This window comes from Chanodichthys erythropterus, chromosome 20 (genome assembly GCF_024489055.1).
Source record: "Chanodichthys erythropterus isolate Z2021 chromosome 20, ASM2448905v1, whole genome shotgun sequence".
Lineage (NCBI taxonomy): Eukaryota > Metazoa > Chordata > Actinopteri > Cypriniformes > Xenocyprididae > Chanodichthys > Chanodichthys erythropterus.
Window position 1 is genome coordinate 5,240,625 of NC_090240.1, and position 24,214 is coordinate 5,264,838.

Sequence of the window (24,214 nt, forward strand, 5' to 3'; positions counted from 1 at the left end):
ACAAAAAATTAACATTTGAAGAAAACAGATTAGAGTTAACCTGTTAACCAACACCCCCGCTTTTGGAAAATCCCAAGAAATTACATACCCAAACTAAAACAGTTACAGTTCATGAACCCTTTGCACTAAAAGCATAAGTAAGGTCTCATTTGAAAGCAGACACTTTGCAGTATATTGTAAAGTTTATTATTGTCACAATGAAAAAAACAGTTAAAAATAGCTTCAAAGTTTTGAAAAGTTATTAGAAATGTATTTTTATGAAATGTCTTTATGAAAATAGAAGTGAAGTTGGCCTTGCAGCAATCTAGAAATGCACTGCAGCTAAAGACACGTGTCTGACCATGTTATATTTCAAATCTGAAGATAAGTTGAGTTTTATTAAATGTTTTTCAAGACCATGTCATGTGATTTTATTTTGAGAAGACTCTAAAATGTCAACTGATGTTTATTGTCATCATCTAAGCATCTATTCAAGTATATTGCCTCGTTTGTTATGTGGTGCTAACTGCCCCATTCAGTTTCAGTCTGCCCTGCACACATTCACACCTCTCCGGCCTGCTTATAGCTCTATTTATTATTTTCTTTTGTTAAAATTAATGACGATGTTCTATTCAAGAAGATTTAATCACCAAACTTCTCACTTCACCTTCTTTGAAACTGTATCTAATGACCTTCTTGGAAAAAAATAAAAAATCGGTGAGCTTTACAATTCAAAATTATTTATTTGAATTACATTTGCTCAGAACAGGTGCATCTCTGGGCTTGTTAGCATGTTAGCTTAGCACACCAACAAAACATGACAATTTATAAGATTAAAATCATGTTTTTGCTACAAATGTACAAGTCGAGTGTTTTAAATAACCTTCTGTGATGTGATTTGGCTTCAGATCAAAAATCAGACAGAAAATATATTATTTTATGCTATTCTGCACAATGAGAAAAGCTATCTCGATTAGCATTGCATTCTAAATATAATATATTATTATGAATACCCGACAGGCGTGAAGAACACAGATAACCCACATATCGTCTTAATCGTGTATTTATTATTTTCGAAAGTGTCGATCTGCATGTTATATCCTTGTTTTTAGCGATCTCTGGAAGCCTCTGTTAGTTCCTGGAATGTCACACGGTCCTGTCCTTCACTGAGTCATTTGTGGACTAAATGTGCACAGAGCACCCTCCGGCTGCAGGTATGACTTGAAAACACATTAGATCAGAGTATCCAGCGCTCGTAATAAGGACAACAGAGCGTTTGGTGTAAAAATTGAATAAATATTACTCCTCTGTATAGAAAATTGACATAAATGTATGAGAATCCATCAATATTTCTCAAAATGTGCATGCTTTTAAGCTAAAAGCCCTGAGGGATGTTATTTTGTCGAGTTTTTTCATGACGATCTCGCAAGAGTTTTTTCTCAGTGGCTGAGGCTGATGCTCATATTTCAAAGAAAAGTTAACGACTCTGTTTTTCATATTCATAACTCCCGATGCATATTAACAAATAACAGTCACTATACGATATTGAGAATAAAACCGAAATTAAAAATTGAAGCTTGAATCTTATTAATGATATATAGTTTGTCAAGGTAATTGCATTACATCTAACAGTAAATTTGAGCTAATATAAACAAAGAAGCTTCACTGCGTCGCTGCACTCGTGCAGGTTAAAGAGATAGCTCACCCAAAAATGAAAATTCTGTCTTTAATTACTCACCCTCGTGTCGTTCCACACCCGTAAAGCCTTTGTTCATCTTCGGAACACAAATTAAGATATTTTTGATGAAATCCATGAGCTTTCTGACCTTATTACTGACCTTCTGAGGTTATTACCTCTTTCAAGGCACAGAAAGGTAGTAAAGACATTGTTAAAATAGTCCACCTGACTACAGTGGTTCAGCCTTAATGTTAAGAAGCGATGAGAATAACACATCAAATTCTGATGTTATTTTTTTTATTTATTTTTTTTTTTTTTGTGCACAAAAAGTATTTTCGTCGTGTCATAACATTAAGGTTGAACCACTGTAGCCTGGGCCTTGAATGTGGTAATAATGTTGCAGTCTATCGGAGGTCACAGATTTCATCAAAAATATCTTACTGTGTTCCAAAGATGAACAAAGGTCTTACAAGTTTGAAACGACATGAGGGTGAGTAATTAATGACATAATTTTCAATTTTGGGTGAACCAACCCTTTAAGACCGATTTCCCCATACCAAATGTCCTAATTTTGATTTCACAAGCCAGTTTTGTGGAAGCTATTTTTAAACTGTAGTTTCCCAAGCTATAAGGTACTCATATTTGAAAGTAGTTGAATTGCAGTCAAGCTACACAGCTAGTTTGTAGTTAGCTAACTATAGTCAGTGTTGACAAGTAAATTACTTAAGTAGTAGACTGTCTGCTTAATATCTGCTAACTCTTTTATTTTGATGCTCCTCCAACAGAAATTCTACCGACTATAAGTAACTTTGCAACTACATGTCAACTTATTCTACTAACCCAAACCCCTTATTCTACTAACAGTCTACTACAGTCTACTAATATCTAAATGACAATTTAGTTGACATGAAGTTGACAAGTTTAGTAGATATTTAGTAGAATTTCTAAAGTTGACCATTGAAAAAAAAAAAGTGTAACAGGTCTGTCCAAACGTTTTGACTACTGGAACACAATAAAAATGTAGCATTTACCTTTAAAAATATATCTAATTATATTATAAGAAATATTCACATATAAGCTATATCTAATATTTAAAAGAATCCACGAAGGGATCAAAAACATTCAGACTAATCTGAAATAAAGTGTCAAAGATATCCAGACAGTTTGAGTCATGGTACAATGAAAATCAGCTCAGCTAAATGCGATACCATGTTTTGGTTACTAAAGAGAATAAAAATGAGGGTAGCTGGGGTGAGGTGAAAAATGTAGTGGCCACATGTGAAAGGCATTTTGATAGCTAATCTTTCCAGGTGGCATTATCTTTGATTAAGAAAAGATGAGAGAAAAGAAGAGAAAAGAGAAGAGGTTATCTGCAAACACATGGGCAGGGTGTGGGTTTTTACGTAGGTGCTAATCTAAGTGTGTTTATCTGTGTCTGACATTGTGACTGTAATATCAAACCACTGTCTGATGAAAGACATCTGCACAGAGCTCTGGATTTGCAGATATTTTGTTCTGACAATATCTACGGAAAATTATAGGAGGAGATTATATCTAAAGTAAAATAAAGGTGAAAATGGTTGCCTTTGGGCCATTCTTTTCAAGAGGCCATCACATTTTTAAAATAATTTAAGCTTGAATTATTATTATTTTTTTGTTGTTGTTGTTTATTGATATATAAAATAATGTTAAGTGAAATTAAATAGTCAAAGACTACTTGCACTGGACTTGCTGGTTTCGGTCTCATCACCTGCTGCAGTTATGTCCACATCTCAAAAATGCACAACTACCTGCTAATGCACACATTCATGTAAAGTAGCCTTGTTGACAAGTTTGGGTGAGTAAGGGCAAAACACACAAGATATAGTACATGTAATGCCCTGTAGATAGTGATATCACTTCTTTAGTAGCAGAAATAAACTGCTGCAGAAAAAGTTAGGTACCATGCCAAATGTAACTAGTAATAACATTACTCATCACAAATGTATTGGAGTAAAGAGTACATATACTTATTCAAAAATATAGTCAAAGTTGCTAATATCTTTGATAGTAAAACTGCTGAAAAGATACTTAAGTACAGTAACTAATTATATTTACTAAAATACTTTACACCACTGCAAAAAAAGTATATATTTTTATGTATCTGTTGAAATGACAAAATTATGTTTCTGTATCTGAATTAGGATAAAATTGTGTATGGTCAGGAATTAAAGGGTTAGTTCACCCAAAAATGAAAATAATGGGCCGATTTCAAAACACTGCTTCGGAGCTTTACAATTCGAATCAGTGACTCGGATCTCCTATCAAATGAAAAGCCTATTTTTTCATGGTCCATTTTTGTACGGAGCCCTAGAAATGACATGCAGGAAAAAAATAGTAGGCTAAATCGTGCGCACAATTTACTAATTTGTTCCCTCGATTTATAAATAATGTGCATGTTTTATAAATCGAGGGAACAAACGATTTATTAAAATGTGCGCACAATTTAGTAAATCGAGGGAACGAATTAGTAACACGATCTTACGCACGATTATTTTTTTTTTCTTGCGTGTTATGTGCGGGGCTCCGGTTTCTTGATTCATTCACTAAACCGATTTGTTGTTCCCGACCAAAACAATTATATTCTTTATTAAAATTTGTGTGTCCAAAGTTGTTAGTAAACCAGATGTGTATCAATGTCATATGATCTGTGCAGTAGGCCAAAAAAAAAGAAAAAAAAAAATCTGCATAGAAATAAATAAAAAAGGTAATTGCGACTAATCTCACAATTTTTTTTTTCTCACAATGCTGAATTTATATTTCACAATTTTGAGTTAAAATCTCGCAACTATGACTTTTTTCTGAATTGCGAGTTTAAATCTCTTTTAAGGGGCACCTAAATTGGTGGACGAAAGGATCTGTCTGTACCACAAAATATTTTATTCAAGAAATGTTTTGGTGCATGCCATTTCATATTTATATTGATGCAACACATATTACATTATTAAATCACATAGGCCAATTACATTCATGAAATGACGTTTCCGTTCACGCCAGAAGTCTTTGACTTTGAACCCCCCGGGCTACACAGACTCAACAATGCTGTGTAATTTTATATATGTTGATTAAAATATCACTTTAATTTTGTGATTGGCTAATGGATCAGTGTAACAAATATCTTTCCTATTATTCAGTAAAATTCCTTACTCATTTTTAGGTTCTTTCTGGCACATTCCTAATCATTAGTTCTTCTGTTGTCGAGAAATATCTTTCCAGCTTTCTTCTTAATTTTTCCTCGCCATGACTGGGTTGCTTAAGTTTCTGATCATCCAATAGGAATAGGCGTCACTGATGTGTAAATGTGGACTGTCATGTGTTGAGCATTGAACATCATAGACATTTGAAGTTTTAAAAGTTACACTGTGTTTTCATAATACTTTTATCTCAAAAGATCAAGGAAAATGCGATTGCTCACGATACAACCCCTTTAAGGTTGACGGCGTGTTACTTCAGAGGCACACATTGCAAACAGTGCATGACTTAAAGCTACCATTGGCTTACAGCTAGACCACGAAAATGAAAGTAAGATTTTCATCTTGCAACAAGCCAGATTTTCCATCGATTTCGGTTAATCACAAATTAAAGCACAACAAACTCAAACATGCTCGTTTGATCTGCCTGCTCAAGTAAAACTTTAAAATGTTTTTGCCCAGCCATATTTTTCAGACAGAGATTTAAAATAACTGTAATATGTGTAATAAATTGAGGTCCCGTCATCACTCTATTGTGGAAATGTGCCAAATACAGTACAGTCTGATATTAAGCTCAGTTATTAAAGCAGATGTGCTATAATGCTAACGCGGAAGCTTATGTTTTGATGTCTATAAGCTTCTCTGTCCTCCGGTCTGCACTCGCTCCAATTATCCTTCATTAATTACAGGATATAAGACAAACCCAGAACCCTAAAGATGGTTTAATCACGCTTCACTCACAAGTGTTAAATGAATGCTTAATGACAGGGATTAAAGATCAATGAGAGATTGAAAAAGAAGGGAATTAAAAGAGAGGAGAGGGGAGTGGTGCGCCCCAGGAGATCATCTGCAAAAGCAGGTGGGTGGCAACCTCAAATCTAGTTATTTATTTAGCTTGAACTGCACAGTGACCATAGAGATGTGTTTAAACACTCCTCAATATGGTTAGCAACAATCCTCGGGGTAAATGTCTTATTAAAGATAATGTGTCTCTTGTCATTACTCGGTCAGAGACATAATAGTAATAATAAAGGTGTGTCCAAATGTCTGACTGATTCTGTATATTTCACCATGTTCCAGTAGCTGAAACATTAGAGCAAGATGCTAGCAATACCAATTCTGTGGTTTTAGATCACCGGGTATGCATGAATTGATAAAATATCAATCTAGGCTTATTGGAAAAACATGCCTTTACCTATATTTTTGCAAAACTGCAAAAAGTTTCCAGCTGAAGTTAATAATAGAGGCAACTTGTATTCCTTTTCACACAAATTGTGATTGCAGGGGCAGAATATTGATTAATAAAGACTTATTTTCACATGGTTCCTCGCACAATACTATGATATAACCTCAACACTTTTACAGTAGTGCATGATTTGTAAACCGCATCAGTCACCTTCAATGCGAAGCGCTCAGGTATGAGTCTCATGAAACGCAAGTCAGGATAAAAGAGCTCAAAGACTTGTAAAAGCAGCTAAAGTGGGGTGGTTGCTTGAACAAATGCCTTTGTATATCACTTTTGCTTTTGTTAACACTATCGGTTAGGTTTAGCGTAGGGTTTAGTGTAGATGGTAGATTATTTTCAAACATGATTCATCATTTTCAAAAGAGCATTAACCTCTTCATCTTTTCAATTAGGATCAATGTAAAACGTTACCAGATTCACGTTCATCTATTTTAGATAAAACTGAACTTTACTCCACTGCCATTTCATTTTGAAAGAGTCATGTTATGTGCAACAACCAACATAACATTTTACATAAATGTTGCCCTAGGCAGCTTTTTCCATTTCAGCCTGAGCTGCAAAATACAAATACAATGTAAGTCACGCATCTTCCAAATGTGTAAATGTAATAATCTGGCTCCAATAAGCAACATTTTTGTGGAGCCATTATATAACGTTTGAGGAACGTTCCACCTGCTCTAGCCTTAAAAAATGATTCTTCATGAACCGATTTAAAGGGGATCTATTATGCCGCTTTTTACAAGCTTCAAAAGCTCATGTTCCGGCATACCAACAACAACAAAACAGGACAATCTCACGCACTGAAAATGTCAGAAACTGTCAGTAATGGTGTTCAGTTCAAACCAGACTCGGACAATGATGCCTACAGAGCCAGAAAATATGCTGCATGGAGATAAAACAAGTATAGTTTTGTTTAAAGGAATAGTTCACCCAAAAATGAAAATTTGATGTTTATCTGCTTACCCCCAGTACGTCCAAGATGTAGAGGACTTTTTTTCTTCAGTCGAACGCAAATTATGATTTTTAACTGCAACCGCTGCCATCTGTCAGTCAAATAATAGCAGTGATTGGGAACTTGAACAATAAGAGTCGAAAAAACTTCCATAGACAAATCCAAATTAAACCCTGCGGCTCGTGACGGCACATTGATGTCCTAAGACACGAAACGATCGGTTTGTGCGAGAAACCGAACATTATTTATATATTTTTTACCTCGTTTCGTGTCTTAGGACATTAATGTGTCGTCACGAGCCGCAGGTTTTAATTTTGATTTGTCTAAGCAAGTTTTATTTACTGTTATAGTTGAAGTTCCCATCTACTGCTATTATTTGACTGACAGACGGCAGCGGTTGCAGTTAAAAATCATAATTTGCGTTTGACTGAAGAAAAAAAGTCACCTACATCTTGGATGCACTGGGGGTAAGCAAATAAACATCAAATTTTCATTTTTGGGTGAACTATCCCTTTAATTATGGTTATATTTGCACTGGAAGAGTCCAACCCCACCCCCGACTATACCTCTTGGTTTAAGGATCTTATGTCATTCCTTGCATTTATGCATGTAACCATATATGAAAAAAGTACATGTGCATACATGTATTGTGTATATATGTATGCATATGTTTATACTCATACAAATTAACATTTTACATATGCTTTTCACACAATTGGTGTTTTTTTCTTTTTTTTCCCTCTTTTCCCTCATTCTGTTACACGTGGGAAAAAAAATTGTAAAAAGAAGAAAGTGCAGACATTCTAATTCTCTAATGCTCTTTTTTTTTTTTTGGCTGTATAATAAAAAAAAGAGATCTAAAAATACAGTAGTGTCAGTTTTGGCGCTGCGCCGGACTCTGCCAGAACATGTTTCATTCTGCGTGTCTGCTAGGTGTGTTTTAAAAGACCTATTTATATTCAAAAGAAGTTTTCGTTTGATGTGTGTAAGGAGATCTACCATTCACTTTAAAAGATTCCTGAAGTTATACTTTCCAGCTAATAGCAGGAATTTGATTTATTTTGCGGCAGCTTGCTGTTGATCTTACTGCCGTGTAAAGCAGACACTGTGTCATGCTCATTTTTTTTTTTTTTTTTTTTGCGTTTTGCGCAAGGTGTTATTTTAAAATGCATGTCATCGGCCTTCACCCTGAATATATATGATCTCGCGTCTGTATTTGCTCATCTGCTCGGCAGAAGCTTCCTCTGATGTGAAGACAGCGGCTCATTTCACTGTGTGTGGTTCTCTCTTTTCATAAGTGAGTGAGTGTGTGTGTCTGTGTGGAGTATACAGCTCATCTCTGTGATCACTTCACATTGAACTGACGACCATCACATTGAACAAGACATGTTACAAATTACTATACTGAGTCCATCCATGTGTTCGTGTGTGTGTGTGTGTTGGGGGTTGTGTTTGATGGATATAACAACACAGGCTGTGTAATTTGCTCCATATGAGTTGGGCTGCCGGTTGGGTTCTGGTTTATTATGGCAGGACAGAGTGGGAAAAGCATCCAGCGCTCTGCGGTAGGTGACTCCAGTGCTGTCACCTGCACTGACAGGCGTCAATCAAAATGATTCACTACCACCTCCTTCAGGTCATGTAACTGCATCCCTAAAGAGAGGGGAGTGATTTCATTCTCCCACAAAGCCAATTTGTAAAAATGTGTAATGTAAACAGCTTTTATGAAGATTGGATTTTTGGTTTGTAGATTCTGACAGTTTTATAGCTTTATGACTTTTCTAACAAGGCCGTGTGTGGAATTGTTATTTTTCGTAAGTGTAGAATAAAGCATAGCATGGAAACATCGAATTTAGAGTTTGGAAATAATGTTAAAATATTCATATTCTCTTTGTTATTTCTTCTGTGGAACCCACAAGAAGATATTTTGAAGAATTTTGATAACCAAACAGCTTTGGTGATCATTGACTTCCACAGAAGGAAGAAAGTCATACAGGTTTAATCGACATGAGGGTGAGCGAATGATGACAGAATTTTCATTTTTTGGATGAACTGTCCCTTTAAAATCAAATCTACCGTCCTCTCCACACATACCACAGATCTGAAAAAGATTTATTCATCTCAAACTGTTTCTCGTTACCTAGATTTTCACTGAAGCTGAAATGTAAACACAAATTTTTGTGTGAAAATACACAAATTACATATATAAACATACACCAAACAGATGTGAATTCCAAACATTGTCAAGACGTGATTTGTGTGTTTTTGCTGTGGTTTGTGTTTAGTAAATTTGCTGAGGACCCCTCTGTATTTCTTGGACAATTACGCTACACTGTCATTTACCTCCCCTTGTATCGTAAACTATGATGTACCAATGATTTCTCCACTTGGATCACAGTTGCACTACTGTTTGTGTCCTCACGAAGGTTGTTCAGTCATTTATGAAGCCAAGTTTAGGCCTTTGTGTTTATTGCTTGCTATCTATCTATCTATCTATCTATCTATCTATCTATCTATCTATCTATCTATCTACCTATCTACCTATCTACCTATCTATCTATCTATCTATCTATCTATCTATCTATCTATCTATCTATCTATCTATCTATCTATCTATCTATCTGTCTATCTGTCTGTCTGTCTGTCTGTCTGTCTGTCTGTCTGTCTGTCTGTCTGTCTGTCTGTTTTCATTTCTGTCTGTCTATGTCCATGTATTATTGTTTTCATTCATGCTTCATTGTTATTCTGTCCTCAAAAGGGTCAAAACACCATTAAAATCCTCTCCACTGCAGTCACGTCCTCACTGGAAGCAACACAAAGCAACAAGTATGTCTCATAAAACGTTACAACATGAAAGTGGACAGTGGAGACCAACAAAACCTTTTGCACTCCTCCAAGGCTGAAGTCTGCCAGAGACATGAGCTCTATATTTTGTTTTTTTGGCTTCTTGTCATAAAATCGGAGATGGGGACCAAAGCAGGGTTGCGTCTATTGAGGGGGTTACATTAAAATCGCAGCTGGTTTTTTCCTCATATGATACCTTTCAAGGCTTTCATCTCCAAATTTGGCCCCAGAGAACAGAGGAGAGGTAGAGAGAAAGAGCAGTATTCATCACATTTTCATTGATTTGCACAAGCATTTGCAAAGAAAACATCAGATGCTGAGGCTTAGCTGGCTACACGGTCAGAGTGGGCCTGCGAGAGAGGGGCTTAAGGCTCATCGCAGCCCGGTGTGTTCCAGCGTCATTTCATAATGTAAGTCCTATGTTGGATTAGGCACTGAGGGTCTCACGTCAGCAGGATGCCACTCAGGGCCAGGTGTTCACTTTTAAGCCAAAAATGAAGAAAAAAACAGTATGATGTAATTTCAAACAAAATCAGGCCAAAATGAAGTTTCTTTCAGGAGTTCAAAAGAGCTAGCAAAAGTGAAATTTCCTTAAAAGTTTGCTCTGGCTGTTATACACCTTCAAACTACCATTAGTCTGCGGCGATTACATAATGGGTAGGTGTGCAATGAGGCTCCGCCTTCTTTGATAAGGAAATGTTCTTCTGTTCATTTTGTGGAGGTCAGACATGAGTAAGAACACACTGGTAGAAAATTAACTTGCAATTCTAAGTGAAAGCGACATTTTTTTCCATGTTTAAAACTGTAAAGCTGCTTGCTTTAAAGCAACATATTGTAGAAATTGCAATATAAATAAACATGATGTGACTTGACTGCTGAGATGGTGCAAATATATCCACATCGATATGATCTGATGCTTTCTTAACTGCTGTTTTCTCACCGCTTATTTTGTTATTAAAGGTTCTCTAAGTGATCCTGGGTGGAGTAACTTCCTGTTGACGTTCAAAGTGTTGTCAAACAAAACAGAGGCTAGCTAGACCCTCCCACCTCCTCCTCTTCCCCCTCCCCTGCGTGCTTCCTGAAACAGTCATGAACGCGCATTTAAAATCATTCTTGTCAATTATTGGCTGGAGCATGTTTATTATGTTACGTGGTCCAGGCTGCACCAGTTTGTTTTTATTGCCGTTTTCGGAGCTTGTGGCGACTACAGAGACTGCGTTTTTTTTTACAGTGTGTTCAGGGGACAGGCAGCTAGCGGATAGCGAGGAGATGTTTGCTGTATGTGACAAAAAATGTTTTGGCCTAAAAACATGTGACATCACTTAGAGCACCTTTAAGAGGAGAACATGCAGCACATATTTACATATTCACTTAAATGAATATGTTACTCTCTGAAGTACTTAGCCGTGGACATGACATGCAGGAAAAAAATAGTAGGCTGAATTGTGCACACGGTTTACTAATTCGTTCCCTCGATTTACTAAAACGTACGCACAATTTTCTATTTCGTTCCCTCGGTCTATAAATCATGCACGTGATTTATAAATTGAGGGAACGAAATAGTAAATCGTGCGCTTAATTTAGTAAATCAAGGGAACAAATTAGTAAATCATGCACTCTATTTAGTAAATCGAGGGAACGAATTAGTAAATCGTGCGCACAATAAAAATTTTTTTCTTGCATGTCATGTGTGGGGCTCCATACTGAAGCATGGACATCATCCAGATTTCCCCCTACTTGTACGCAAAAGTATAGGGAAGCCCCGGCCATGACTGCCCTATTAGCTTAGCTCCTTCCCCTGAGTGAGCTGTACACAGCAGCATTCAAGTAAGAAATGTATTAATAAAACCACTAAAGTTATTCAGCCAAGAGCAGTAAGTGATTTTCTGCTTTTATTTTGTTGTTTAATTAACATTTACAGCATATATAGCAGTAGGTACCATATATTACATTGCTTTCATGTTAATACACAGATCTAATACACACATGCAATTTCCTTTAAAATTATCTTATATAAAAAGGGGCATAATGGGTCCCCTTTTAATCAGTTTTAATAATCATATGAATTTGTTTACACCCAAATAGTTTCCTTAGCTTTCCCGTTCCTCCTCTTAAACCTAGCAGGAAACAGTTCTCATGCATTTCCTGACAGTGTGTCCAGTTAACCTTCACTCGAGAGAACGTGAGAGTTTCCCGCTCACTACAAATCGCAATTAGTAAAGCAAACACCAGCAGTATTTCCATCCAGCCGCAATGCCGTCAGAGCTGCTGATTAATGGTCTTCACATGAGGGATTAACCATTTTCAAATGGGGCAACAATGCACCCATTAAACCCCATCAGCAGTGTCTTGTGGACTGCAGTGAGATGGAGATACCTTTAGCCCTCTAATGGCTCAGCATCAGCTTGCAATAATAAAGCAACAGAACAATCTGGCCAGGGTTTGTTTGGTTGATGACGAAGGAGCCATGAACTGTGATTTCAGCTGAGAGCCATTACAGACACAGAACGAAAGGTGGGAGAGGGAAGCTGGCCGTGGCCTTGTGTCTCACACAGGATGAGGAAGATTAAAAGACTTAAGAAAACAGGAGGATGGGTGTGAGACAGGAATTCCAGGTCTTTAGCATTGGAGTGCTCCCTTCTTAACAGTGCTGACATGTCAGTCACTGCTGAAGCCTGGGAAAGAAGCTTGTGCTTCACCAGCCTAAGAAGGGGGTTTGAATGAATGAATGAATGAATGAGGACTGGAATTCCTGTCTCTTCTAATCTTTGTGCTACCTTATACAAACGTTAAAATTATTTAAACTTTTCTGGAAATCTAGTGAACTCTCTTGTGAAAAAGAAGTGCACTTAATTGTATTTAATGTGCACTTGTAGTGTACTTCAAATCTTAAAAGTATATTTAAAAAAAAAAAAAACGTTCTTACTGACAATACAGTGTTCATGAAATAAAAGTCCACTGAAGCATACTAGAGTACACATTAATGGCTGTTTCCTAACATACTTAACTTTGCATTTTTGAAAGTTTTACTTTAACCCTTAAATGCATGACTGTTTCGCCAATCATTCTTACATATTCGGGTCTTTATCGACCCGGATCTATATCTAACACAGAAGGATCTCTACCTGTCATGATAATATAAAACTCCTCTGATATTAGAGTAACAATTACAGAAGAATAAAATAAATCATATTCTGTTACCTTTTGGAGCTTGGAAGAAGCAGATATTTTATGCCATCATCACTGTCCTCGTCAGAACTCATTTCCCAGTAAATTCAGCAAATAATAGGCTATTTTTATGTTTGAAGTCACGAAAATGAGCCCATTCGCGATCTCAAACGTATTCTCAAAACTATATAATCTTCAACATCTTCAAAATCAATATTTCAATCGCTAACAGCTTCGCCAGATCAATCCAGTAACAGTTACAGTCATATTTGATTGCATTCAGTACTTGCTCTTCAGTAAATCGCTGAGCCATTTCATGTTTTTCTTATTATTTCGTTTTCTGTCTGAATGAGTCGTCACTTCCGCATTGTGTATCAGACATTGCCACCTTGTGGAATAAAGGTGAATTGCACTTATTCCGTCATCTAAGATTCAATTATTGTTGTGCAGAAAAAATATACGTACACTCATACACAATTTTTACAAAAAATTAATACAAAAATAGGCATTCTTTTATAATTTTATGATTTTTATAATGAATTGATTGAGGAATACCAAGGGTAGTGAATGATGTCCCGGGTCACTAAAGACCCAAGGTATGCATTTAAGGGTTAAAGTAAATTTTAAATCATTATGTTTTAATAATCTTTTGCCGTGCTTTAAAGAAGTACACTTATTTTGATGTTTTGACCAAAGGCAGGCACACATCAAGCCGACGCCGACAAACTAGTGGCGACGAAAGCAGACTGCGGGGTTGGCTCACGTCATCAGTGTCTGTGTCCAAAGTTGCCCTGACACACCAAACCGATGCTCGACACCCGTCGGCCAAGTAGCATGTCCGTTCTGCGCCTGCGTGAGATGAAATGCCTTTTCAAACCAGCAGGTTGTAGTAGCTGAACATCCAATCAGAATGATCAGATGGCTCAACGGACCGACAAGCTCCGATGCCAATTCAACATGTCGAATCGGCCAAAAAAAAAAGCCGTCGAGGACCAACTTCAGCCAACGGTGCAGAACACACAATTAGAAAACTTAGTCGGCCGACAAACAAAAACTCCCTGACGGCCAACCGTCGACTTGGTGTGTTCCTGCCTTAACACAGTAAAGTACAATAAAATACTTGATTATAATTTTAACTGTTGTGTTATTTGATATTACATTTAGGTCTTAGTTCAATTAGGGTATTTAAATAGCTTTTATTAACGTACCCTAGAAACGCAACTACCAGTTTGACACTTCAAAATGTTCATAAAAAGATCGTAAAACTAATCCACAAACCTCTTGATGAAGCTCAAACGTGCTGCATAAATTACATATAAAGATGTACTTTACACTCTAAAGTTCAGCTAACTGCATTTGAAAATTAAACTAAAATACCTTTTCATTTAATTGCAATAAAGCAACTGTGTGTCCAAAAACATAACATACATTTTGTACTTTGAAGTACATTCTTTTAAAGTATACTCTTTTTAAAAGTATGTTAAAGTGTACTTCTTTTTAAAGGCTGCCTACTACAACAACAGCATTTTATGACATCATAAGTTCGCTTATGGTGAGGCCGCTCTAAACAAAAGTCAACAACGTCATGTCAATTGCGATACCTAGTTTTGGACAAAGTCTAATGCAGCACTGCATGTAAATACACCTCAGTGATAAATACATCTCAGAATGCACTGCGACAAGCCTAATAAGTATTTGTCTGACCAGGGGTGTCCAGTCCTGCTCCTGGAGGGCCACTGTCCTGCAGGGTTCAGCTCCAACCCCAATTAAACACACCTGAACCAGCTAATCAAGGTCTTACTAGGCATACTAGAAACTTCCAGGTGTGTTAAGGCAAGTTGGAGCTAACCTCTGCAGGACAGTGACCCTCCAAGACCGAGTTTGGACAGTAGATGTGATTTTGCAGGACAAAGAGAGAGATACATTTATTACTATTATACTATGTAAATGTTGATATATATTAGTTGGAAAGGCTATTTGGTTATTTTCCCGCTCTAGCTAGAACATGATGGCTGCGCAAATGGATTTTTAAATGCCAATCACATTTTTTAGTATTATATTTCTTATTGTGGTATTGTAATTTCAGGGAAGAAAAAAAGTAATACAGATATAATTGAAATGTGGGACACTGCTTACGTCTTGCGAGACGCAGGACAAAGCTCCCAATTTTGCAGGACAGGTGGTCACCCTATAGGCCCTGTTTCCACCTGGTATTAAGAAGCATTTTGGTCGATCGGATCACAAGTAGACAAGGCAAACACATTCTGTTTACACCTGGTGTTTTAATCCGTTTCTTTTATCCACTTTCGACCACTTCTGTCCTGATTTCTTCAAGGGGAGGGTCTATGGACGGGTAAATGTATCTGATTTTTCTGATCTTTCTATCTAATGGACAAAATAAGCTCATACAATTTAAATATGAAGATGACCAGAGACACTGGAAAAAGAACATAATTTCTGCTCTGACAGACGCAAGACCAGCCAAATGCTGTGAGTGTGTGTTAGAAATCAGGAATGATGAGAGAACATTGTGCTTGGTATGTTTTTCATCTTCAAACCAAACTTGAGTTTTCAGCTGACAAAATTTAAATCCCATCTGGCTAGAACGCTTCCCATAATGTTTACATATTAGGTCAGTAGGTGGAGAGTAGGCGGTCTTTTGCACTGTTTCAACACATTCGTCACATGAGCGTTTATATTGCAAAAGCAATCTGGTTGAATGTGTTTTCAACTATCTCTGAAAGTGGTCGAACGTGGACAAATGATTTACACCCTGTTTACACCTGTATTTAGCTTCATCCATTTGTGATCCAATCGACCAAAATGCATCTTAATACCAGGTATAAACAGGAACATTGTTTTGCCTAATATTTGGTAGGCATTTATTAGGCTTATTAGAGAAACATCATTAGCTTGACATGTAACATAACAGCAAATTCTTTTGCAAATAATTGTGTGTTTTATATGAAGAAGGCTATTTGTAAGTTTCTGCCTATGTAAAGCTGTTTAAATCACTTATATTAAGTTTAGATGTGCTACAGCATTTAGACAGTATACAAAACAGCTTTTTCAACATAACTCAGAAAATCATCAGATCTGAAGAAGGAGAGGGAGAGCAGAAGTCAAAAGGTGGGGTTCAGGAAGTAGAAGGACATGCTGGGCTCCGATTGCATTTCATCTGTCCCAAAGGCGCACAACAAGACTTCCTCTTCCCCCTTCCACACTCACAGATGACCTTGGAGTTGATAGGACAGCAGCCAGAATCTGACAGCCGCAGGTCATGGGAGAAGTTTATGTAATGCTGAGGGACTTTGGTGGGTTATAGTGTTACAAAAGTGAACAAGTAGATATTGATGGCTCAGTCTGAACTCTGATTGAAGTAGACACGCAGCGCATAACTCAAACACAGGATGTGGAGGGATAGCGTTTGGGTCGGGTCAGATCGGCCTCTCTGGACGATAAACATAAAGACATGTCTGTATTCTCTCATCATACACATTTTATCACATTTGATTGTTCCAATTAATCATTCGATTTTTGTGGGCAGCTTAAGGTGTAACAGAGACTAGCGAAAACTCCCAAAGAGCCCGCAGTCGTCCCCAGGGCATGCTGAACTTTACAGATGATCCTCAAAATTGTAATTTAGACTCGTGAAATTACTCTAAATGCTAAGTCTAAATGCAAACTGCGGTGCCTAGGGGTGTAAATGAGTACCAGAAAGGGTAAAAACGCACAAATTCATCATTCCCAGCAGCACATCAAAGAGAGCTAAGCTTGAAATTTATCTCCCACTAATACCCACTAATGTGTTTTCAGTCAAACTGTCTCTGGGAGTTTTTTGCTGTTCATAATGCACTTATTGAACTGGAACAAAGGAGCCTATTATATTCCTTAACAATAACTACAGTCAAAATAAAAATGATATGATTTTAATGAGGTGTACAATGTTACGGTTCCAGTATATAAGCCAAGCAGTGCTTGGGGCGTTATAGTCTCATTATATCCCATTTCTTTTTCTCACAATATTACATCAACACTTGTGTGTGTGTGTGTGTATAAATAAGTTGCTGTTTGCCTCAAATAATAATAAAAAAAGCAGGATTTAACCAAAGAGTTGATCTGTTTATTGAATTTCAGAGGCTCATCAAACTGTACCCCAAGATTCTTAAAGGTGCCCTAGATTCAAAAATTGAATTTACCTCGGCATAGTTGAATAACAAGAGTTCAGTACATGGAAATGACATACAGTGAGTCTCAAAATCCATTGTTTCCTCCTCCTTATATAAATCTAATTTGTTTAAACGACCTCCGAAGAACATGCGAATCTCAACATAACACAGACTGTTACGTAACAGTTGGGGTGTACGCCCCCAATATTTGCATATGCCAGTTCATGTTCAAGGCATTAGACAAGGGCAGCCAGTATTAACGTCATGATCTGTGCACAGCTGAATCATCAGACTAGGTAAACAAGCAAGAACAATGGCGAAAAATGGCAGATGGAGCAATAATATTGTATTGTATTGCAATAATATAATATTGCTAGATTTGAAGAGTGGAGCTAAATGTCCCATATCAGAAAGAATTTGGGAAACAGAGGTCCCGGACCAGATTATCTCAGTTTTGCTTTCATTTAAATAAAAAAAAAATTCAATGACATCCATAATTTAACTTCATGTAAAGAGGTTACTAATGACTCATTTGACCTCCTGTCCTGTTTTCATAGAGGTAGTTACACCTGAGTGTCTTAGTAACAGTGATAAGATACTCTGTGCCTTTGAAAAATAGAACCTAAAGGTAGCATGTAAAGTGAAAACAAAATTGGGCCAAGAATAGAACCTTGGGGAACACCACAAATCAATGAAGCAGATTTGGAGTAAAGCTGACCAATATTAACTGAAAACATCCCATTAAACAGAAAAGATTTAAACCATTCAAGAGCTATACCCTGAATACCCACAGTCACAGTGTAGGTGAGTAATAAGAATATTGAGATCAATAGTATCAAATGCTGCGCTAAGGTCTAGCAAGACTAGAATCACCAGAATCAATTGAAATAAAATATCAATTAAAACTTAAAGCAGGGCCGTTTCTATGCTGTGATTTGCTTTGAACCCAGAGTGATTTTTTTATTTTGTTTTAAATGTCATTATGATCTAGAAAAAAACTGCACTTGGTTTTAATGCATCTTTTTCTAAGACTTTATGATGATAATTTGATACAACACTTGAGTCCAAATTTGTTCTTTTCAAGAGGGACTGTATACAATAGCATGTTTAAAACTTATAGGAACTACTGATATCAGACTTTTATTAACTAACGTCACTAAACTCGGACCAATAATATCAAAAGTCTGTTTAATGTTTTTGTAACACTTTAGAATACTGATCCTTCATTAATGAATAACTACACAGGAACAAATGGATTATTAACACTCTAGTAACTATTATTAACTATCAAGAAACTCTGATTAACGAATTAGTAATAACTATTAGCTAATCAGTAACTACCTTTTTTTTCTCCATACCTCCCAGAGAACTACTAAGAACTATTATATAAAAGTTCATAATTAATGTGAATAATGCATAATGTATAATAATTCTCAAGTAAAGGTCATGGTAACCCACTAGTAATGACTGAAGTATTACCAAATCCTTCAGAAGGAATTATTAAATTTTTGGATCAGTATTCTAAAGTGAAAAACATGATAACTCTCTAGTAACTACTGAAGTCATTGTAAACTTGAGGTTTTTGTAAAGTATTGGATAGTAATAACTCAAGAGTTACTACATATTTCTAAAGGAACTGCTACTTATTTGGATCAGTATTCTAAAGTGAAGATCATAGTAACCCATTTAGTAATTACTTAAGTGTTATCAAATGCATCAGAAAGAATTACTGTACAAAACTGTACAAAAACCTCAAAAGTTTACAAAGACTTACTGATCCAAATAATTAGTAATTCCTTAATTAAGCTGATTCGTTAATTGATTCATTACATTTCACATGTGTGAATTCACAGAATTTCCTGTAGTTAAATTAACACAGAATCAGAAAGTTTATATAAAGCCCTTCTTTGAAACACTGGAAAAAAGTGAAGTGCAATTTCAGTTGCGATACAATTATGATGTTGTAATGCATCTTGATGTATCAAGTCATGATGACATAATTACGATGCGTGAGCTAATTGGCAACACTTAGCCTTAGTTCGTTGAACACAGGGGTTAGGACTCAACACTTCCAAACAGAATGGTTTCAGGTTTTCTATTTTGTTGAAGCCTCGACATCTTCCTCTACAACAACCTATTTGTTTGAAATGTAGCAACAGCATGCCATTCCCAGGGAAGTAAGGACTAATTTAGTGAAGTGGAATGAGGAATTGTCCGTTTGCTTTGACAGCCACACCATAAATATTGACTCCTAGAAAAATGTTACATTTCCTGCAGGCCTCCTGCTGTCTGCATGTTCCCCAACACTTTCCGACAGCTCTGGGCATTCCCAATCCATCCTGTTTTTGTCAGTCAGGTGGCCCATACTCCCAGCTGCTCCGCAGACCTGCTGCTGCTGCTGCTGTTGACGGCACCATGTGCGAGCAGTCACAGCAGCCAGGTGCTTTTCATTCGAATTTTAACGCTCTCCAGAGACTCTCAAAGGGGTTACGCTAGGTCTCACCTGAGCTAATTGGTCCTTCAGGGGGAAAAGTGTGAGCAGACATGCTATATTGGCTTTAGCCTTCAACTTATTGTGATTGATGCCTGACATGTAAAGGTCTAGACAGAGTTTGTACATGCTAGATGTTGGTATAAAATATATTTGATCTTTTATGTGGCTCTGATGAAGCTGCAGGAAGTACTGTAGAATCTCTGAGCTTTGAAGAGAACATTTCTTTATGACACATGCAGTGTTATATATTTTTTTTTATATATTTTTGCACAAAAAAAAAAAAAAAAAAAATACAAGATTGGTGCGATATAAAGACCAAATATAAATGGGTAGTTCACATATCTTGCGGTGTAACATGCTATACTTCATTTGAAACTATTGTAGTTTTTTTTTTTTTTTTTTTTTTTATTTTCACATAAGCATTACTTTAATTGGCACATATTAATTGAGACATTACATGGCATATTTGTGCTTTAAAAAAACCATTTAAACTGCAAAAAGCTAAAATTTAAAAAGATTAACTAAAATTATATAATGTGTGTGTGTGTGTGTGTGTGTGTGTGTGTGTGTGTGTGTGTGTGTGTGTGTGTGTGTGTGTGTGTGTGTGTGTAACAATATATATATATATATATATATATATATATATATATATATATATATATATATATATAATTGTTCACACACACACAACACATTAAATAATTTTAGTTAATCTTTTTAAATTGTAGCTTTTTGCAGTTTAAATGGGTTTTTAAAAGCACAAATATGCCATGTAATGTCTCAATTAATATGTGCCAATTAAAGATGAATGCTTATGTGAAAATTAAAAAAAAAAAAAAAAAAAAAAAAAAAAACTACAATAGTTTCAAATGAAGTATAGCATGTACAAACTCTGTCTAGACCTTTACATGTCCGGCATCAAACACAATAAGTTGAAGGCTAAAGCCAATATAGCATGCCTGCTCACACTTTTCCCCCTAATATATACACAGTGGGTACGGAAAGTATTCAGACCCCCTTAAATTTTTTCACTCTTTGTTATATTGCAGCCATTTGCTAAAATCATTTAAGTTCATTTTTTTCCTCATTAATGTACACACTGCACCCCATATTGACAGAAGAACACAGAATTGTTGACATTTTTGCAGATTTATTAAAAAAGAAAAACTGAAATATCACATGGTCCTAAGTATTCAGACCCTTTGCTCAGTATTTAGTAGAAGCACCCTTTTGATCTAATACAGCCATGAGTCTTTTTGGGAAAGATGCAACAAGTTTTTCACACCTGGATTTGAGGATCCTCTGCCATTCCTCCTTGCAGATCCTCTCCAGTTCTGTCAGGTTGGATGGTAAACGTTGGTGGACAGCCATTTTTAGGTCTCTCCAGAGATGCTCAATTGGGTTTAAGTCAGGGCTCTGGCTGGGCCATTCAAGAACAGTCACAGAGTTGTTGTGAAGCCACTCCTTCATTATTTTAGCTGCGTGCTTAGGGTCGTTGTTTTGTTGGAAGGTAAACCTTCGGCCCAGTCTGAGGTCCTGAGAACTCTGGAGAAGGTTTTCATTCAGGATATCCCTGTACTTGGCCGCATTCATCTTTCCCTCAATTGCAACCAGTCGTCCTGTCCCTGCAGCTGAAAAACACCCCCACAGCATGATGCTGCCACCACCATGCTTCACTGTTGGGATTGTATTGGACAGGTGATGAGCAGTGCCTGGTTGTTTTCTCCACACTTACCGCTTAAAATTAAGGCCAAAATGTTCTATCTTGGTCTCATCAGACCAGAGAATCTTATTTCTCACCATCTTGGAGTCCTTCAGGTGTTTTTTAGCAAACTCCATGCGGGCTTATATGTGTCTTGCAGTGAGGACAGGCTTCCGTCGGGCCACTCAGCTATAAAGCCCCGACTGGTGGAGGGCTGCAGTGATGGTTGACTTTTTACAACTTTCTCCCATCTCCCGACTGCATCTCTGGAGCTCAGCCACAGTGATCTTTGGGTGGTTCTTTACCTCTCTCACCAAGGCTCTTCTCCCCCGATAGCTCAGTAGCAAAAATGTCAACAATTCTGTGTTTTTCTGTCAATATGGGGTGCTGTGTGTACATTAATCAGGAAAAAAATGAACTTAAATGATTTTAGCAAATGGCTGCAATATAACAAAGAGTAAAAAATTTAAGGGGGTCTGAATACTTTCCGTACCCACGGTAATATATATATATATACTATGTATATATATATATATATATATATATATATATATATATATATATATATATACTCAACATGTTATACATCAGCTAATACACAATGCATGTTAAGGTCATTATAACCCAAGCTGATGATTTCATTTATTTATTTATTCATGGTTTTATGCTATCTAGATCTTGTATAACACATCTGGAATTGCATCACTCTCCAACTTAACCTTCACTGAAGCGCTTCACATAAATAACCACTCATCAACTGGATTTTTTGTGTACACCGTTCTGTCACACCACAGAGGTGAACCCAATTGAAATACGCTGCAGTGCACTTAGAGTTCACAGAGGAAGTGTACTTGGAGTGAAGAAGTGTGTACTTACAGTTCACTGAGGAAGTGCAGGTTGTGGAAAGCGTTGGGCTGAATCTCACTGATGTTGTTCATACTGAGATCCCTAAAAGCAGAAGAAAAACAGAAATGGAGGGTCAACGGCAGTGACAATGATATCAGTTATGCAGTTATCGGCATCATTACTCTTCAGTCACATGATCCTTCAGAAATCATTCTAATATGCTGATTTGCTGCTCAAGAAACATTTATTATTATTATTATCAATGTTGAAAACAGTTGTGCTGCTTCATATTTTTGTAAAAAACCGTGATACATTTTTTGGGGGGATTCTTTGATGAATAGAAAGTTCAAATCATTTATTTGAAATAGAAATCTTTTGTAACATTTTAAATGTCTTTACTGTCACTTTTGATCAGTTTAATGTATTCATTTTAGTAACAATAATACAAGTATTAATTTCTTTAAAAAGACAGCAAACTTTTAAACAGTAGTGTATATCATAATAAAAGTATATAAAAAGTTTTGTATTGTATAAAAATGTCTTCATAATCAAACTTTTATTATCAGGAACTGCAGAGATCTAGCAATATGTAACAAAACAGGAAAACTGTCAAGTTTATAAATGCATAAACAACAGCAGAATTAATATTAGCAAGCCACATTTTGTGAATTTGTTTTCTCCTCCCTTTTAAAAGTGTATTATAATTGAACTATGCATGATTAAGTATAGTTTTATTGTATTATTAAGTTTATCATTGTTTTTGCCTGTTGTTTGTGTCAATCAGAACAGAACTGTGACTCATTTTGGATCATGACCCAGTTGAGAACAAATCATTTGTTTAATCTAGGTCTACGTGTTTCAGAGAAATGCTGATATTTAGTTTATGAGTTTACGCTTGATTAGTTTGAGTTCATTAATTTAACATCATCGGCTCCACGGCCCCATACGTTCTGGTAATAACTTGAGCAGACATGATTGTGAACATTGATCAACATCCTCATTCTCATATTGTGATATTCATTAACTTTTAAGCACAATCAAGATGAAAAACTGCACAATATTGATTATACTCCTAGAGTAATTATGAGTAATCCAACACAGTAGGTCTCGCATTTCAAATGAAAATACCGCCTACATCAGTTGGCTGGCTTCAAAAACAGAGCAACAATTCAACCCTTGATTACAACATGTGAAATCTGGCCTTGTGTTTTATTTTTTATGTATTGTTATTATTACAAATGCCTCTCTCAATTTCCCGTTCAATTAATTAATGGACTCCAGAGTTAGTGTGGTGATTACCCTCTCTGCCCAAACCCAAAGAGAGCACATGGATCTGATGTCTTTATCAGCTCTGCCAACTATATCTAATCAATCGTGTTGATTATAGACTCTGCCTGATCTAGACAACACCTTCAGACAGAGATCTGGACAATCTCTGGGTCGGTTGATGAGAGGATCTGGCTTTGACAGTTTCTTCTGAAGGCAGTCAAGACCCTTCTGAATGAAACATGTGGAAGCTTATATCAAAGAAAACCCACACCTGCACGTTTTACCATCCATCAGAGAGGAAGAGTGGAAAGAAAAAAAAAAAAAACTTTCCACTCTGAATTATTGTTCAACGGATGTAATTTCCTCTCTGGTTTGCAGTATGTGTGTGCATGTAGTCGTGTTCCAGATGTTTTCTGCCTTTAAACTAATCAGAGCATCCTGATCATCTTATATTTTTTCTCTCTTAAATTTGACCTATATATATATATATTTGTTTACCCTCATACATATCCAACACCCCAGTGTGTTCTGAAGTCTTAATTGACCTATGACATTTAATGGTGTTCACTGTTATCCCCATATCCTAAATAGCAAATTAGCTTTGACCTTGCTGGTTGAAATTGCAAACATGGCAGTT

At 36.4% G+C, this 24,214-nt stretch overlaps 1 protein-coding gene across 1 annotated transcript in view; it reads right to left on the bottom strand.

The window, feature by feature from the left end:
- LOC137009175 (leucine-rich repeat-containing G-protein coupled receptor 6) overlaps positions 1 to 24,214 on the bottom strand; it is a 109,371-nt gene that overhangs the window by 36,399 nt on the left and 48,758 nt on the right. The window contains exon 2 of the mRNA XM_067371152.1: positions 22,339 to 22,410. Coding sequence (XP_067227253.1) covers positions 22,339 to 22,410 — 72 coding nt within the window. The remainder of the gene's footprint in view (positions 1 to 22,338; positions 22,411 to 24,214) is intronic.